This window comes from Macaca thibetana, chromosome 20 (genome assembly GCF_024542745.1).
Source record: "Macaca thibetana thibetana isolate TM-01 chromosome 20, ASM2454274v1, whole genome shotgun sequence".
NCBI lineage: Eukaryota > Metazoa > Chordata > Mammalia > Primates > Cercopithecidae > Macaca > Macaca thibetana.
The window spans coordinates 28,088,221-28,106,019 of NC_065597.1; the positions used below are offsets into that span (position 1 = coordinate 28,088,221).

The 17,799-nt window shown below is 49.6% G+C and overlaps 2 protein-coding genes across 5 annotated transcripts in view; one reads left to right on the forward strand and one right to left on the reverse strand.

Annotated features, from left to right (window-relative positions):
* Nucleotides 1-17,799, reverse strand: part of MEAK7 (MTOR associated protein, eak-7 homolog) — a 672,801-nt gene that overhangs the window by 611,950 nt on the left and 43,052 nt on the right. The gene's annotated exons all lie outside the window — the stretch shown is intronic.
* The window catches only part of KIAA0513 (KIAA0513 ortholog), a 68,374-nt gene that overhangs the window by 32,662 nt on the left and 17,913 nt on the right, over nt 1-17,799 (forward strand). For 3 of the 4 annotated variants that reach the window (XM_050773722.1, XM_050773725.1, XM_050773724.1), the window contains exons 2-5: nt 8,836-9,320; nt 13,056-13,155; nt 14,200-14,273; nt 17,251-17,321. In XM_050773722.1, coding sequence (XP_050629679.1) covers nt 8,992-9,320; nt 13,056-13,155; nt 14,200-14,273; nt 17,251-17,321 — 574 coding nt within the window. In that variant the 5' untranslated portion in view covers nt 8,836-8,991. Of the gene's footprint in view, nt 1-7,503; nt 7,843-8,835; nt 9,321-13,055; nt 13,156-14,199; nt 14,274-17,250; nt 17,322-17,799 lie in introns of those variants that run through there. The other variant, XM_050773723.1, reaches the window with a different exon arrangement.

A 17,799-nucleotide genomic window follows, 5' to 3' on the forward strand; every position in this document is an offset into this window, starting at 1 on the left:
AATTAGCCTGGTGGGGTGGCGTATGTCCGTAATCCCAGCTACTCGGGAGGCTGAGGCAGGAGAATCACATGAATCTGGGTGGCAAAGATTGTGGTGAGTCAAGATTGCTCCAGTGCACTCCAGCCTGGGCAACGAGAGCAGAACTCCATCAAGAAAGAGAGGGCGAGCAAGAGCAAGCGAAAGAGAGAAAGAAAGAAAGGAAGAAAGGAGGGAGGGAGGGAATGTTGGTTTCATCATCTCTGTACCTTTTACAGACCTTATTAGAGACCTTGTCATCACAGTGATTAGTGTCATTGCATGTGAGGACCCTCCTGACAAGTGCATTTCCAAATTCAGTATCTGCAGAAAGCTACTCTGCGGATGAATTTGTCAGATCAAGAGAATGTTATGGCCCAGGATGCTTTTCTTTTTGGCTTCGGCTGCCAGGAAACTCAACCAAATCCACTGCCCAACTGCAGTAATGAATTTGGTTGATTCCACTGTCTCGCAGTTGCTCTAGATCCATATTGACTGAGTATAAATCTGTGTCTGGACAGTGACCCAAATACACTGACGTCTAAAAGGACATTGACATTTCCTGTGACTTGACGGGACTGCTGGACCAAGTATTAGACCAACTATTGCTTAGTAGCCCCACACAGCCAAAAATCTCTTTGTGGCTCAGTTAGGGTATCATCAAAAGACACCTAACATGACCTTATGGTAGAAGTGAACTGCTTCAAGCTAGTAATGTGCTGTCTTGCAGGTATCCAGTATTGCTGTATTTCCCTCGAAAAACCGATCTATCCTGTGGTACCCCTATAAAGTTTGCTTAGGTGTTCTGGGGGTGCCCTGTTGCCAGTTTGAGAACCACAACCCTAGGTTAAAAGCATTCTCAGCCCCTTGAACTCTGCCTCATGCAATGAGGATTTGGGGTTCCCCCTGAGCCAGGCTGTCTTCTCTAGTCATAGGAGATAGGAGGTAGTATCCAGCTAAGGTGGCTCCAGAAAAGAGTGGGGTGCCTGAAGCCAAATGTGATGCTTAAGATGCTATCAGATGCCAGGTCTGCCTGGAGGTGATCCCCGCATACACCCTTCTCCTCCAGCCCCACGTTTCTCATCTCTAAATTGGGAGTAAAAGCAAATACTGCCCCAGCGGTGTGAAGTTGTTCAGAATGAAATGTTTTGTATAGTTTTGCTCTTTGAAAGGTATGAACTACTCTGATAATAGGGTCATCGATTCCTCCGCTGAACTGTTTCATGTTAGCACGGCCAGGGGAGATCTTCAGCTTCACCCGTCCAGCCGGGAGGACCATAAGCTGTTTCCCTGAAATGTTTCTTCTAAGGCCCTTCATATAGTGCCTCGCTTACTGTGATAATCCAGCTGATTAGGAAAAAGAGCAGTTCTCATTCACATTTTTCAAAGAGGAAACTAGGGTACAGATTCAGATGATTTCCCAGTTTGGTTTTGTGTTTGTTTGTTTTTTTTTTTGAGACTGGGTCTCATTCTGTTGCCTAGGCTGGAGTGCAGTGGTACTATCTCGGCTCACTGCAACCTCCACTTCCCAGGCTCAAGCAAGTCTCATGCCTCAGACTCCCAAGTAGCTGGAATTATAGGCACCTGCCACCATGCCTAGCTAATTTTTGTATTTTTAGTAGAGACAGGGTTTCACTGTGTTAGCCAGGCTGGTCTCGAACTCCTGACCTCAGGTGATCCTCCTGCCTCAGCCTCCCAAAGTGTTGGGATTACAGGCGTGAGCCACTGCGCCTGGCTTTCTTAGGTTGATTTGTGATGGAGCTGAGATGCAAGGACGAAGAGGCGAGTTTTTCCTTGTTTGGGCCACCAGGCAGTTGGCAAACCAGGTACCTTAGTCAGGGGTGGAGAGGAGAGAAGTTCAGGCCTCCCTCAGAGACACAGCTGGTGTCTTGGGGCCCCAGTGCCCCATCTGCACAGTGCACCTGTCCTTCCTGCATAGCACCCTGCATGGACAGCAGGAGCAAAACCCAGGGACCCCAGCTGCAAGGCTGGGGCTAGGTGATTTTTCCACCTTACAGTTGAAATGAAGGTTCAGGCCAGGCATGGTGGCTCACACCTGTAATCCCAGCACTTTCGGAGGCCAAGTTGGAAGGATTACTTGGGCCCAGGAGTTCGAGACCAACCTGGGCAACATAGTGAGACCTCACCTTTACGAAATAATGGTAATAATAATAATAAGCTATCCAGGCATGGTAGCATATGCCTATAGTCCCAGCTACTCAGGAGGCTGAGACGGGAGGATCACTTGAGCCCAGGAGGTCAAGGCTGCAGTGAGCCGAGATCGCGCCACTCTACTCCAGCTTGGGCAACAGAGTGTGAACCTATCAAAAAAGAAAAAAGAAAAAGAAAAGAAAAAGGCTGGGTGCAGTGGCTCACACCTGTAATTCTAGCACTTTGGGAGGCAGAGGTGGGTAGATCACCTGAGGTCAGGAGTTTGAGACCAACCTGGCCAACATGGTGAAACCCCATCTCTACTAAAAATACAAAATTAGCCCAGCATGGTGGCAGAAGCCTGCACTCCCAGCTACTTGGGAGGCTGAGGCAGGAGAATTGCTTGAACCCATAGTGAGCTGAGATCACGCCACTGCACTCCAGCCTGGGCGACAGAGCGAGTTTGTGTCTCAAAAAAAAAAAAAAGAAGAAGAAGAAAGAAAAGTTTCAGGTAAAAGCCCACCAAGTATATATTTCTGCAGGCAGACTTTTGGCAAGGTAATTCGGCGTTTCCTATCACAAGGCTTAATAGTGTGCACACCCTTTGGCCAGCAGTTCCACATGTAGAAATGCCTCCTCCAGCGTCTGAGATGTCGCTGTAAGAGGTGAGGATGACGTGGGGATCTGGAGCACTGGTTCTCCAGCTGACCTGTGTTCGGGTTCCTTGCCCGGTCTCTTCCTGGCCTCTCCCCGCCTTACCTTATTGCAGCTTTAACAGGGGAGACAATCCAGGTGTATGTACATGTGATGCTATGTGTGTTGTGTGTTGTCTGAGGTTTGGCACACTCTGGCTGAGGGGAGCAGCACATTTGGGAGTTCTTGGGAACACTAAAAGAGAGGAGTGTCTTGAGGTTGATGGGAAGGGGCAGGCTTACAGAAAGTTCCAGATTCTCCCTGCAGGGAGCCCTTGTCTGATTGCCCAAAGCCAACCTGCTGGAGAAGCCACAGCTCTGGTTGTTCCGGGATGCTGGGGAAATCAGTGTGAGCACAGCTCCGTGGGGAAGTGGCGCAGCAGCCACACCAGGGCAATCTCGTGAGTTCCTTCTACAGCTGGAGGCTGCGGGGTAGGAAGAAGCAGTGGGGGAAGTGGGGCGGAAGGGGTTGCAGCAAGAGGTTAGGAAACCCCCTCCAGAATACAGACCACTGTGGCCTCTTTTCCCATGAGCAGTGGCTCCCCGGCCTCATCAGCCTTCCTGGTTCTTGAACTTTCTAAAGCGGTTACCTTAGGGCCTGCATGCTTCATGTTCCCTCTGCATGGGTCACCTTCAAGCCTTTTCAATGCTGGTTCTCCCTCTTTCCATCTCAGCTCAGAGATCTGCCTCCCCAGCCTCGCCATCCAAAGAAGCCACTTCTCAGCCCTCTCAGGGCCGTCACCTTCAGATCATCTCTGTAGCACTTAGTGCTACAGAAGCTCTTGTTCGATTTTTTATTCTATTAACTGTTTCTTCCCCTCTCCCTGCCCCGTGGTACGTACGTAAACACACACACACACACACACACACACACACACACACACACACACACAAACACACACATACACACACACACACAAACACACACACACACACACACACACACACACACACACACACAAACACACACATACACACACACACACAAACACACACACACACACAAACACACACACACACACACACACACACGTTCCATAAGGTCTCCCTCATGGCTTTCTTTCTAGCTCTTTGCACAGTAACTGATGCATAGTAGATGCTCGGTACATGTGTGCAGAATGAATGGATGTTTGCAAAATCTCACAAGGGCTTTGGAAGGTACAGGTTGACTTAGAATTTTAGCCTACTTTGATTGGTGGAAGCCTCCATCGTGGGGCCTATGACGCTCATTGCAAAGTGTAACCGCAGGGGGGTTGCAGTGCTTCAGGCCAGCATGTTCCTATCTCCAGTGACAGATTCCCCTGTAGCCAAAAACACTGTTTCTCAAGAGTCTGGGCAGTGGCCTCAGTACCTCCTTGAAGGTAGAACAAAGCAGATGGGCTGGGGTGCAATCCACAGATGGGTTTTTTGACTACCAAAGTGTTTTGAAATCAATTTAAATTAGTTGTCAGTGTTGAGAAATCAGATTTCACGTAACAGGATTTCAGCATTCCTTGGAAACCTGTAGAAGATCTGATACTCCTGGGTCCGCGTTCCCAGATGGCAGCGCTGGGCTGGCTCTGAGCAGGGACAGTGTGGCTCCTTGCTGGACCACCTCCTGTGTTTTCGCCAGCTGGCCCAGGCAGTCCCCCGAGATTGTGACCCTGCAGTGTGGGAGTGGCCATCACCTTGTCCTGCCTAGAGGCCCATAATGACTTTTCCTTGCTGGAGGAAGAGGGTGGGATTGCTTCCCCTGCCATGACCACACAGAGTCACTGCTGTGACATCTTAGCTCTGTGAGCGAGCCCCAAACAGCTGAGATCCCTGAGCTGAGGAGTCCGGGCACAGGGGCGGTGCCCGCCGCAGCCCTCCTGCCACCCATCTGCTTCCTGTCACTCAGTGCCTCTCCTGTGATGTTGTCGACTCTGTGCTGAGCCCACTGAGGAAGGCAGCACCCAGCACTCAGGGCTTCTGGGAGAGGATGACTCATGAGAGCGTCTGACTGGCCCAAGAGTGCCTGAGACTGGATCAGAAATAGCCACGATCATCCAGTTTGATTGATTGATTGATTGATTTAGTTGAGATGGAGTCTCGCTGTGTCTGCACTGTGGAGTGCAGTGGCACGGTTCATTGCAGCCTCTACCTCCTGGTTTCAAGCAATTCTGCCTCAGCCTCCCGAGTAGCTGGGATTACAGGCGCCCGCCACCACACCCGGCTGATTTTTGCATTTTTAGTAGAGACAAGGTTTCGCCATGTTGGCCAGGCTGGTCTCGAACTCCTGACCTCAGGAGAGCCACCCGCCTCGGCCTCCCAGAATGTTGGGATTGCAGGCGTGAGCCACTGCCCCCGGCCCCAGCTTGATCTTGAACCTCCTGTGTGTGGGCAGAGAGACACGGCCCTGCTACTGCTTGAATGGCTTCCAGAGACAGTGACTTGTTTCCTTTTTCCCACTGAACTGTGAGTGTTTGCCATGCAATGTTAGGATAATGAACAAAATGAAAGAGGAAATCACCCCTATGCCAGCACCACCATACATTTCTACATTCTTCCTCATTGCTTTTGCATATGTATACATGATTGTAATTAGAGTAAAATTAAATTTCTCTCACTTCAGTGTTCTCAGCACTCAGAACAGGGGTTGGCAAGCAGCAGCGTTCAGTAAACCTGGGCTGACTACAGAACATTCTGTTTACTAGAAAGTGGACGTTTTTTGAATTGTATCATACACTCATCACTACTGCATCAACTTTTTAACATGCATTTGACATTTTACTGTATTTATTTATTTACTTATTTTAATTTTTTTGAGATGGAGAATCGCTTTTTTGCCCAGGCTGGAGTGCAGTGGTGTGATCTCAGCTCACTGCAACCTCTGCCTCCCAGGTTCAACCGATTCTCCTGCCTCAGCCTCCCGAGTATCTAGGATTACAGGCATGCACCACCATGCCTGCCTAATTTTTGTATTTTTAGTAGAGATGGGGTTTCACCATGTTGCTCAGGCTGGTCTCGAACTCTTGACCTCAGGTGATCCACCCGCCTCAGCCTCCCGGGATTACAGGCGTGAGCCACCATGCCTGGCCCATTTTACTGTATTTAGGTATTTTTTCTACCCTCTTCCCAGTTAATCAAGATTATAAACACTGTTGCAGTGAGCATTTTTCTCTACATAACTGTTTTTGAGTGTTTTGAATTATTTTCTTAGGATAAATTCCAAGCATTTGAATTCCTGAATCAGAACAGAGAAAAATAAGAATGGTAGAAATTGCCTTTTGAAGTATTATTTATCCCTATTCCAGCAATGCTTGAGAATGTTAATTTTACCATAACTTTACCAGTATTTAAATAGTTTTTAAATTTTTACTAATTTAGTAGTATAAGATGATACCTTATGGCTTTAATTTGCATATTTATATTGTGGTTATTAGTATAGGTTGAAGACTTGTCTAAGCCTTTAATAATTGTATTTCCTTTTTTCTTTTTTTGAGACGGAGTTGTGCTCTGTCACCCAGGCTGGAGTGCAATGGCACCATCTCGGGTCACTGCAGCCTCCTGGGTTCAAGCAATTGTCTGAGTAGCTGGGACTACAGGCGTGCCCCACCATGCCTGGCTAGTTTTTGTATTTTTAGTGGAGATGAGGTTTCACCATGTTGCTCAGGCTGGTCTTGAACTCCTGACCTCAGGTGATCCACCTGCCTCAGCCTCCCAAAGTGCTGGGATAACAGGTGTGAGCCACTGCGCCTGGCCTATAATTGTATTTCCTCTTGTGTGCCTTGCCTATTTGAGTTGTTTGTGTAGCTGTTAGAATATAGACTTTTGGCCAGGCGCGGTGGCTCAAGCCTGTAATCCCAGCACTTTGGGAGGCCGAGACGGGCGGATCACGAGGTCAGGAGATCGAGACCATCCTGGCTAACCCGGTGAAACCCTGTCTCTACTAAAAAAATACAAAAAACTAGCCGGGTGAGATGGCGGGCGCCTGTAGTCCCAGCTACTCGGGAGGCTGAGGCAGGAGAATGGCATAAACCTGGGAGGCGGAGCTTGCAGTGAGCTGAGATCCGGCCCCTGCACTCCAGCCTGGGCGACAGAGCGAGACTCCGTCTCAAAAAAAAAAAAAAAAAAAAAAAAAAAAAAAAAGAATATAGACTTTTTAGAGTTGTGTGAATTTGTAATACAGATATACCACTAGCTCAATTTTCCTAGTATATTTACTATAAACATTTTCCTAGTGTGTGGTTTTTAATGCCAGGCATGTTACCATGGGTGTGGTTTTCTGTTCTTTGGCGAGTGAGCATGTGCTTGTGGAAGGGCCTTGGGTTTCTGATCCAATCTTGATGCCTCAGCCAGGGGGACCCACCGGAGAGTAGGGGCCTTGACCGGGGACGCAGCTGGTGAGGGGAGACTCCAACCGGCCACTCCTTGCTCTCCAGCTCCCTGAGCCGAAGCCACTGCCTTCTGAGCTCATCAGAGCCCTTGTTGCTGTCCTGGCGTGGAAAGTTCTTCTGAGCTGAGGTTTATGCTTCTCTCTTCCGGACTGAGGCTTGCCTTGTGGGGCTCCCCTGAACATGCCCATCACCATGCTGGTGACCGGGAGCCAGCCTTTTTCTTTTCTGACTCAGGATATTTAAAAATACCCCAGGCTGGAGAATTTGGAGGAATCCATCATCGACGGGTGAGCATTAAGCTCTTAAGAGGCAAAAAAGGCCATTCTGCTATTGAATTGTCCTCTGAAGATGCAGTCAGTTCAGCAGTTTCACAGCCCCCTCACTGGCAGGCATTGTCCTAGATATTTGGGGCCTAACGGACAGGGCTGAGGTTAGAGGTATGCTGTGCTCTGAGGGGCTGACTGTCAAGACGGTGTCTCCTTCCCGCTTAGCTGTCTGCCTCTGTACTGGTGAGGAAGGTTCCCCGGGACCTCTTGAACCAGCAGCCAGGAGACCAGGATTAGAAGCGAAGATTTGAATCCCAGCTCTGCCACCCTGTGACCTGCATAGCCAACACCCCTGACCCTGTGAGCGTGTTCACATTCGGGTCTGTTCTTTCCTTCAGCAAGCACACAACACACACGTATGTAGTCAGGAGTCCTCGCTGGGCACAGCATGGCTACAGGGTGCCAGACATGGTCCCTCTGGAGGGGCGTATGCTTTACGGGTAAACGGAAATATTGGTGTCTGTCAGTAAAGCAAGCAGAATGATAAATTAGGCTAAATAAGTTGCTGGAGCCCACAGAGGAGTCATTCATTCATTTTGAATAGGAGCAGAGTAGAGCTTTTCAGAAGACGTGGCCAAGGCAGAGCCTTGAGCGGTGAATAGAACTCCAGGGTAGGAATGGCGGAGGAAAAAGGAGGGGAATGGAGAAGGGAGAGGGTTGCCCAGCCTGAGGAGCCCAGGGGTGTGTTGTTGTCCAGGGCGGCTGCTATGCCGGGAGAGGGGACAAGTCCAGATGGCAAATGTTGTGCTTAGCAACCATCGTAGGGTTTGAGAAGGATGCTGAGAGGGGATAGACCTCTGACAGCCTGGGAACGTTCTGGATGAGAACAGAGCCAAGGAAGGAGGCCGGAGCCAAGAGGTGAGGTGTCTGTTGCTCAGCAGGGAGATGCTTCCGTAGCCACCAGTTCCAGTGACAGCGAGCGGGCAGGTGGATTGTCCCTGGTGATCCTCCATTTCCAGCCCAGGATGGACCTTTTCCGTCCTGGTGATGGGCTCAGTCTTGGGGCTGGAGCGGGAAGGAGGCCAGCAGAGGCAGTGCCCTGACAGTTTGTTTGCAGAACTTGGAGAAATCCTGATGTCAGTGTTTATTTGTTCATTCATTTAACAAGTATTTATCAAGGGCCTACCGTGTACCAGGTTTTGAACAGTAAAGTGGACGGTAGGAAGATGATGGTGAAGAGGCACCCCAAATTCCAGAAGAGCAGAGATTCTTCTCTTTACGGGGAGTGTGTGATCTAGGTCTGGATTCTGGTGAGGAATGGCGCTAATGTCTGTGTCTGTGTTTCCATTCTAGATGCTGTAGGGCCAGGTGAGCTGCTGCAAAGGACTCATTCTTGGTGGCCAGCAGTTACCGGCAACTTGTGAGCTTGGTGGGCTCCTACTAACACACCTGGGACGCCAGGCTGCCGGGCTCCCCTCCAGGCAGCCTCCCCAGCAGCCCCCCAGAGCCATGGAGGCCCGGGAGGTCCCCGTGGGCTCGCTAATCGACTTTGGGCCTGAGGCACCCACCTCCTCTCCCCTGGAGGCACCACCCCCTGCACTGCAGGACGGGGATGGCTCCCTGGGGGATGGCGCGTCAGAGAGTGAGACCACTGAGTCTGCAGACAGTGAGAATGACATGGGCGAGTCACCCTCACACCCGTCCTGGGACCAGGACCGCCGCTCCTCCTCCAACGAGTCCTTCTCCTCCAGCCAGAGCACCGAGTCTACCCAGGATGAAGAGACCCTGGCTCTCAGGGACTTCATGCGTGGCTACGTGGAGAAGATCTTCTCTGGAGGGTAAGGGGCCTGTGTTGACAAGACAGCCTGGCATGGCCACAGGGCCCAAGGGGAGCCGCCTTCTGCTCTTGGCTCTGCCTCTCCCCAGGGTGCCACCTGGGGCCAGAGCTTCCATTTCCTCATCAGCCAGGGATGGCCACTGCAGGGGCCTCCCTCCACTCCAGCCTGCATGCAGAGCCACATGGGGACCTTTTAAAGAGTACCCGAGTCTGGACTTCACTCCAGACCAATTACATCAGTTCTCTAGGGTGAGGCCCGGCGTCAAAGCATGTGCGGCTCCCAGGTGATTTGGAAGGGCAACCGTGCGGAGAATCGCTGGAGGGACACGCTCCAGAGTACTTGGCTCACAAGTCCCCATCATCCCCGTGAGCTCCATTATTTTCTTTTTGTTTGTTTTCTTTCTTTCTTTCTTTTTTTTTTTTTTTGAGACAGAGTCTGGGTCTGTTACCCAGGCTGGAGTGCAGTAGTGCAGTCTCAGCTAAATGCAAGCTCTGCCTCCCAGGTTCAAGTAATTCTCCTGTCTCAGCCTCCCGAGTAGCTGGGATTACAGGCACCTGCCACCACAGCCGGCTAATTTTTGTGTTTTTAATAGAGACAGGGTTTCACCATGTTGGCCAGGCTGCTCTCGAACTCCTGGTCTCATGTGATCCACCCTTCCCAGCCTCCCAAAGCGCTGGGGTTATAAGCATGAGCCACCGTACCCGGCCGAGCTCTGTTATTTTCCAGTGCATGTTGTTCCTGAATTTTATCCATGCAATTCTTAAGCAAGGCTTTGGAGGGGGCTCTTTCCTCTCACTCCGCCGACACCTGTCTCACCTCATCGTTGCTAAACACAAGGGGCACTTGTTCTGTTTCTGGGACCATCTGAGCATTTGTAGGCTCACCACTCCCTAGCGTTCCTTGTCACAGCTATAGTTGGCTAAGAGGTTGCAATTATTCACTGAAATTAAATATAGGGGCAAGATAAGATAATAAAGCTGTGGTTACCCATACTGGTGTGCTCATAAGAAGCAGATTCTTTTTTTTAGAGACAGGGCCTTACTCTGTTGCCTAGGCTGGAGTGCAGTGACGCAATCACGGCTCACTGCAGCCTCCACTTCCTGGGCTCAAGCAATCTTCCCACCATAGCCTCCCGAGTAGCTGGGACTATAGGTACATGCCGCCATGCCCCGCTATTTTTTTTTTTTTTTTCGTTTTGGAGACAAGGTCTCGCTCTGTCACCCAGGCTTGAGTGCAGTGGTGCAGTCATAGCTCACCACAGCCTCAAACTCCTGGCCTCAGGCAGTCCTCCTGCCACGACCCTCCAAAGTGCTGACCCTGGCCAGCAGCTGATTCTGAAGCAGCTGTTTGCATGGGGCCCTTCCCTGGGTGGCTGTTCTTTTGTGGTTCTTAAGGGTAAAATAACGAGTGTTGACAATTGGAGCAGCAGGAAGGGAGAGTTTGGGGCCGTGACGTCCACTGAGAAGCGGGAATCTGTGCATCGGCCTGATGTTTCCCTACCCCAGTTCACTGCCTGTTAATATCTCAGCCAGGGAAAGGAGGATGCACACACACCCCAGAGCCATGGGGTTCACGTGTGGATTGTGGCTCTTCCACCATTCACGGCAGCACACTAGATACAGATGGTCTTGCTGCTCTGTCATGTGTGGGCTGGCAGCATTGGCATCTCCTGGGAGCTTGTGAGAAATGCAGTCTTGAGCCCTGGCTGGCCCCTCTGAGTGAGAACATGCCCTTTAACAAGATCAGTAGACAGCTCATGCACATCAGCGTCTGAGAGGCACTGCCTTAAGGGAAAGTTTTCCAGTTTCATTAACGCAGTTAGGATTTGTGGCCAGGCTCAGTGGCTTACACCTGTATTCCCAACATTTTGGGAAGCTGAGGCAGGAGGATCGCTTGAGCCCAGGAGTTTGAGACCAGCCTAGGAAACATAGTGAAACTCTACAAAAAAACACACAAAAATTAGCCAGGCATGGTGGCATGTGCCCATAGTCCCAGCTACTCAGGAGGCTGAGGTGGGAGGATCACTTGAACCAGGTAGGCTTAGGTTGCAGTGAGCCATGATCGTACCACTGCACTCCAGCCTGGGTGACAAATGGAGGCCCTGTCTCAAAAAAAAAAAGAAAAAGAAATGTTGCCTTTTACTCTGCAGAGCCCATTGTTTCCACCGTGATTTGAGCCCCACGTGTGTAAACTCTTAAGGGCTGACTTCTGCCTTTTTGATGGGTGCTTCTCAATTGGTGGAGACCAGCCTCAGTTTTCTGTGTGGTTAGAAAAGGGAACCGTTGCATGATAATCCCAATACCTGACCATCTAAAAATGCATTTATGGGCTGGGCGCGGTGGCTCACACCTGTAATCCCAGCACTTTGGGAGACAAGGCAGGCACATCACCTAAGGCCAGCAGTTTGAGACCAGCCTAGCTAACATGACGAAACCCCATCTCTACTAAAAACACAAAAATTAGCTGGGCTTGGTGGCGGGTGCCTGTAATCCCAGCTACTTAGGAGGCTGAGGCAGGAAAATCACTTGAACCCAGGAGGCAGAGGTTGCAGTGAGCTGAGATTGCACCACTGTACTCCAGCCTAGGCAAGACAGAGCGAGACTCCGTCTCAAAAAAAAAAAAAAAAAATTAACTAAAAATGCATTTATGTTTGATTTGAGTGCATTTTAGGAGAGCAGATGTAGCTTCCTACTTGTTTGGTTTGACCAACACCGAGATGGGTGCGCTTTCTCTGAGCACACCCCAGTTAATGAAAAGGGGAAAACACCCAGAAGTTTGCTCATTTGCCAGGAAAGCCAGCCTCTATTTGCAGTAGCCTGTCAGCGATACAGAATGTGGACACCTGAGTCAGATGCGTCTTTGCAAGCATTCCAGAAATTACTACAAAAGCCTGCAGATAACACATATTTCATCTGATGTTGGTATTTAGAGTAAATGAGGACCAAGATGTTTTCTACAAAACATAAATGAAGATTGCATAAGCCAAGTGATCTTCAGCCTTCTGCTTCATTTTCGAGTCTTTAAATTTGGGAAAGAGTATTGGCGCCTTACAAAGAGTGATGAGAAGTGGCCTGAAAGTATGTGAGCATGTTATCCATCCTAGTGGTAGTGACACCAGGGTGGAGGCCCCTGGTCTCCATACCTCTCACACACAGCTGGGGATGGCCTGGCCTGTGAGCTGCCTCACTCTGGAAGTGCAGAGGGATGAGCGAGCGCCCTGCTGATATGTGGGAGATGGTTTTCTTCCTGGCATCAAACCTTGGCGTCAATATACTAAGACAGAACAAATTCAGGAAGTCTTAAATTCAGGGGCTGGTTCCATGCTGACTCCAGCATCAAAAACTAGTGGGAAGTCAGAGAGCTGGAGAACGAAGACCTCTCAGGGTTCGTGCCCTTATCCGGACTCAGACCTCCCCAGGCAGGGGTCGGGAGGGGCAGGGGAAGGACATGGGCTTTGGAACCAGGAAGCCTGGATGGAACTCTGGTTCACCACTCTCAAACCGGCGTGTGATTCTCCGAGCCAGGCTCCTCACCTTTGAAATAACAGTAACACCCTTTCCTCACGGGACCGCCCGGAGGCTGAGACGAGGTGATGGGAGTTGGGGTCTGTGCTTGGCTGGGGAGCAATACTTCGTTAGTTCCTTCTCCTTGCTCTTCCCCTATTGCTCCAGAGGATTGAAAAGGGGTTTTTTTCCCCCCTCTCCTTTTTTTTTTTTTTTTTTTTTTTTTTTTTAGGGAGGACTTAGATCAGGAGGAGAAAGCCAAGTTTGGAGAGTACTGCAGCAGTGAAAATGGAAAAGGCCGGGAGTGGTTTGCTCGATACGTGAGTGCCCAGGTAAGGGCAAGGTGATGGGAAGGATGGGCGTTTACTCTTGAGGAAGAATCTGGTGAAGCATAACAAATTTGACTTTATCCTATAATGACACTCTGGAGAAAAGAGTCAACGGAAATGACCCAACAGAAAAAGAAAAGTAAAACTTACCCCAGAATATTCTGAAAAGGAGTGTTGAGAATAGTGAGAAACAGTCTGGGCACAGTGGCTCACGCCTGTAATCCCAGCACTTTGGGAGGCCGAAGCGGGAGGATCACTTGAGCCCAGGAGTTGAAGACCAGCCTGAGCAACATAGTGAGGTCCCCCCGTTCCCCCATCTCTAAAAGTTAAAAAAGAATAGTGAGAAACAGGAAGTAGCTCATTTGGACGTCGCACTTCAAGGGAAAGAGTAAGAAACTGGGCTTTCAACTTCATGAAGTTCCGGAAAATCTCATTTTTTAAAGGCAAGCATGTGAGTTATGTGCGTGCATATTTTTATTAACCCATAATACTCAATTTTTTGTAAAAAATAAAAAATATTCAAGATCATGACGGTCATGTGAAGAAAAATATATTAACAAAGTTTAGAAAATAATTTAATTTTGTAAATATCCAGTAGGTTCTTTTTTTTTCCTGAGTGGCCTAAGTTTTTAGTTTTTAAGTATTTTAGTGCAAATAATTTATTTTTCATGGAAAGGTTAGAAAATGCAGATGAGCAAAGAGAAGTTTATTACCCACACATCCACAGTTTGGAAACAGCCAGCGTTGTCATTGTGGGGTACTTTTCTGTGTGTGGGTGTGTATGAAGTTCCGACTTTTAAAAATCTGGGAAGGACACCGAGGGGAACCCCTGCGTGTGCCCTGCCCAGTGATGGTTGGGTGCAGGTGGCTGTACTCTGCCCGGGTCCTGGCAGGAGGGGCGGGTTCTATAGTGCAGAGGCAGCAGCCATCCTGGGCCCTCATCCCAGCTGCATTTGGAAACACTGAGAGTGGAAAGCCTGCAGCTTCACTGAGTGCTGCGTGTGTCGCCCTGAACCTCAATGACGTGTCTGGCCTCTTTCTGGACAGCGCTGCAACTCCAAGTGTGTCTCAGAGGCAACCTTCTACCGCCTGGTGCAGTCTTTTGCAGTGGTGCTGTTCGAGTAAGTAATGCCATTGCACAAAGCCTTTGTCCTGGTAAGCTCTTCCCTCCTTCCCTCCTTCCTTTCCTCCCCACCCAGCCGTGTCATAACCAGCTGTGAGTCATATCCACACTAGTCATCAGGTTGCAATTGCTCTGCTACACCCAGCATCAACTAAAAGGCACAGTCGTAACCACCATCTCACAGGAGCAGGGCTGGCCATCCTTAGCTGTCAGTGATGAGAGGACTGCAGCTGGATGTGAGGAGCATCCTCTGTGCAGGTCCTCAGGGCCAGGTGGTGATGAGGTACTGTGGCCCTGCCCTCCTTGGGAGTTCTGGCACTTTCCCGAGTTCCTGTTGTAAAGTACTTCAAACTCAACTGCCAACCCCATGAGCAAATAAACACTTAATGATACGTTGGGAGGACTGTAGCCTTCCCTGTGAACACTGATTAGGCACCACTGGGGCCTTTTATCACAGAAGCCCTTGGTAGGCAGTGAGGGGTGGTGGAAAGGGCATGGCCGCCAGCTGGAGATTTGGGGCCAATCCAATCTCTGTCCCTGCTCACTTGTGAGATTAGGGAGCCAGACTCCATGAGGCACAGACCCCCTTCTCAGGAGCATGACTCTCTGGGGTCACCAGGCCAGCTTCATACCTCCAAGGTGTGAAATGGAGGGGATGCTTCTTGGCCTTGGGGAGGCTGGGCAGTGGCCTGACCGACCTGGAGCCTCGATTCTGGGGCTGGGAGCCCTGATCTGGGCATATCTGCACCCCACTATCCCCATCTCCTGCAGAAGGCCTCCAAGCAGCCCCTGCTTTGGGCCGTGTGTCCTCTTCTGGTCCTTGGCTCATCCCATCGCCACCTTCCCACATCACTGCCTTTGTTTTGTCCTTCCAGGCCTGAAAAATCTCCCTCCTTTACTTCCTTGTCTCCCAACCAAAGATAGCTGCTTGAGTCGTTTTTTGTGGTTTTTTGGGTTTTTTTGAGACAAGGTGCTGCTCTGTCACCCAGGCAGGAGTGCAGTGGCTCAATCACAGTTCACTGCAGCCTCAATCTCCTGGGTTCAAGGGATCCTCCCATCTCGGCCTCCCAAATAACTAGGACTACAGGTGCATGCTGCCACACCTGGCTCATTTTAAATTTTTTTTTTTTTTTTTTTTTTGAAACAGAGTCTCACTCTGTCACCCAGGCTGGAGTGCAGTGGGATCTCGGCTCACCGCAACCTCCGCCTCCCGGGTTCAAGCAATTCTCCTGCCTCAGCCTCCTGAGTAGCTGGGACTACAGGCATGCACCATCATGCCTGTCTAATTTTTGTATTTTTAGTAGAGACAGAGTTTCACCATGTCGGCTAGGCTGGTCTTGAACTCCAGACCTCAAGTGATTCACCTGCTTCAGCCTCCCAAAGTACTGGGATTACAGGAGTGAGCCACCACGCCTGGCCATATTCCATATAGATATATACACATACACACACACACACACACACACACACACACACACACACACACACACATTTAGTAGAGATGAAGTCTTCCTATGTTTCCCAGGCTGGTCTCAAACTCCTGGGCTCAAGCAATCCTCCTTCCTCAGCTTCCCAAACTGCTAGGATTACAGGCGTGAAGCACCACACCCAGCCTGCTCTCTCGAGTCCCAGTTCTCCTGCTTCTTCATGTCTCTCCCCTTTCTCTCTTTCTCTTTGAACTTGGGCATATACTGGAAGAAGAAAACCAACAAAAGGAGGATCCCTATTTTTCCTACGCTTTCTCAGGATACCCGAAGTCCAAGATCCGTTTCTCCTCTGAGGTCTGGCCTTCAGAGCTGGCCAGGGGAGGGCTGAGAAACCTTCACCGGAAGAGGCTGAGTGAGCCCTCACCTTCAGCCAAGAGGGTAGTGGTTTAAAACAGGCCCTCTAGGTTGCCTTTTGTGAAACATTCTCTCATGCAATTAAGATACTTCAATTTCCAACATATGCAGTCCCAGGCATTTTCACGAACCCCCATTTTGCACAATTCTGAGTCTCCATTTTCTTTCTTTTTTTTTATTTGCACTAGGCTAAAAGTAATTCTCCATTTTTCTTTGAGTTTTTTGTCTTACACAAGTAAGTTGGGGAGGGAGGCGTTAAAGTCCCAACCTGCCAAAACACAAAGATTCTTGCCATCACTTGGTCCCTGAGCATATATATGTTTGTATAGTTGCAAAAACAAAGTGAAACAAAAACTCTTTTAATATTTAGACAATATGGGATTTTTTAGTTTTATAATCTTTAGTTTGTTAAACATCTTTAGTTTTTAATTTTAGTCTTTTATAGTTTTATTACTAGTTTAGTTAGTTTTTTATATAAAAAGATAAAAATGGCCCTTAATCCCACTGTCTAGATAATTTCTTTTGACTCGTAAAGTAGTAATTGCCCAAAGTTAAAACCTAAACAGAAAAGAAAAGTCTAAAAGGGATCAGGATAGAAAGACAAAGAAACCTGCAATACAAAGGAATGGCCCCACCCAAGACCAAGACCTGCTGGATCAGAGGCTCCACCTCCTGATGCCCCACCACCGATGCTGTGGGCAGGAGCCTGAGAGCCACAGATGCGGGGAAGGTCCTCCAACTTACTGCTAATTCCTGAGAAGGCAAGGGCTGGAGAGCTAGGTGGCCTGGGCCACGGGTGTGCACTGCGACTTGAGGCCCGGCTTCTTGTGCACTGAGACTTGAGGCCTGGCTCTGCTCCTGGGCGTCGAGTTGAGCTTCCCGGGCCCTGGCTTTACCTTTTCAGTGAAGGAAGCCAGGCAGGCAGACCACAAACTCCTTCCCATTCAGTCAGTCCCAGGCCATGTGCCTGTGTGTAGCTCTCCTAATAGAACTCAGGGAGATTGTTTTGTGCGTCTCCAAGGGGGAAGATATTAATTGGGACACATGTGTCAAGTGTCTCAGCGATGGCTGACCGACTTGGAAGGAGAAGCAAGTGGAGCGATCTTTAGCCGTGAACCTTGCCTCTTGTTTCAGGTGTCATCAGATGGATGACTTTGGGCCTGCCAAGAACCTCATGACCATGTGCTTCACCTACTACCACATCGGTAAGACACGGGTGGGCTGATGTGGGGTTCACCCACGGGATCCTGAGGCTCGCCAGCCAATAATGTGTCAGCGGAAGCTTTCTTCATGGTTAAAAGCAAAAGCTGCGGGGCCTCCAGAGAACAGAGGATGCTGGTGTTAGGGAGGAGTGAGACTTCAGAGAAAACATGGTCCGAATCATGGGGTGGGAGGTTGACTGACCAGGGTGCATAGGAAACTCCCGAGCTGATAGGAGAAACATGCTAGGCAGGACGTTTTATGGTGGAGGCAGGAACTGCTGGATGTGAAGATAATCAGTTTTATGTTTTACCAAAACAAGACACGGTTGGTTATTGGAGGGTGGTGGGGAGCAGCCGTCTAGGATCTGAAGTGGCAGAGAGTGCCCAGGGATGGGCTGGAGATGGCTTATGAGGAGTGTGGACTGTTCTTGATGCTGAGGCTATGATATCTCTTCTGCCTCATTCCGTTGGAACTTTCTGG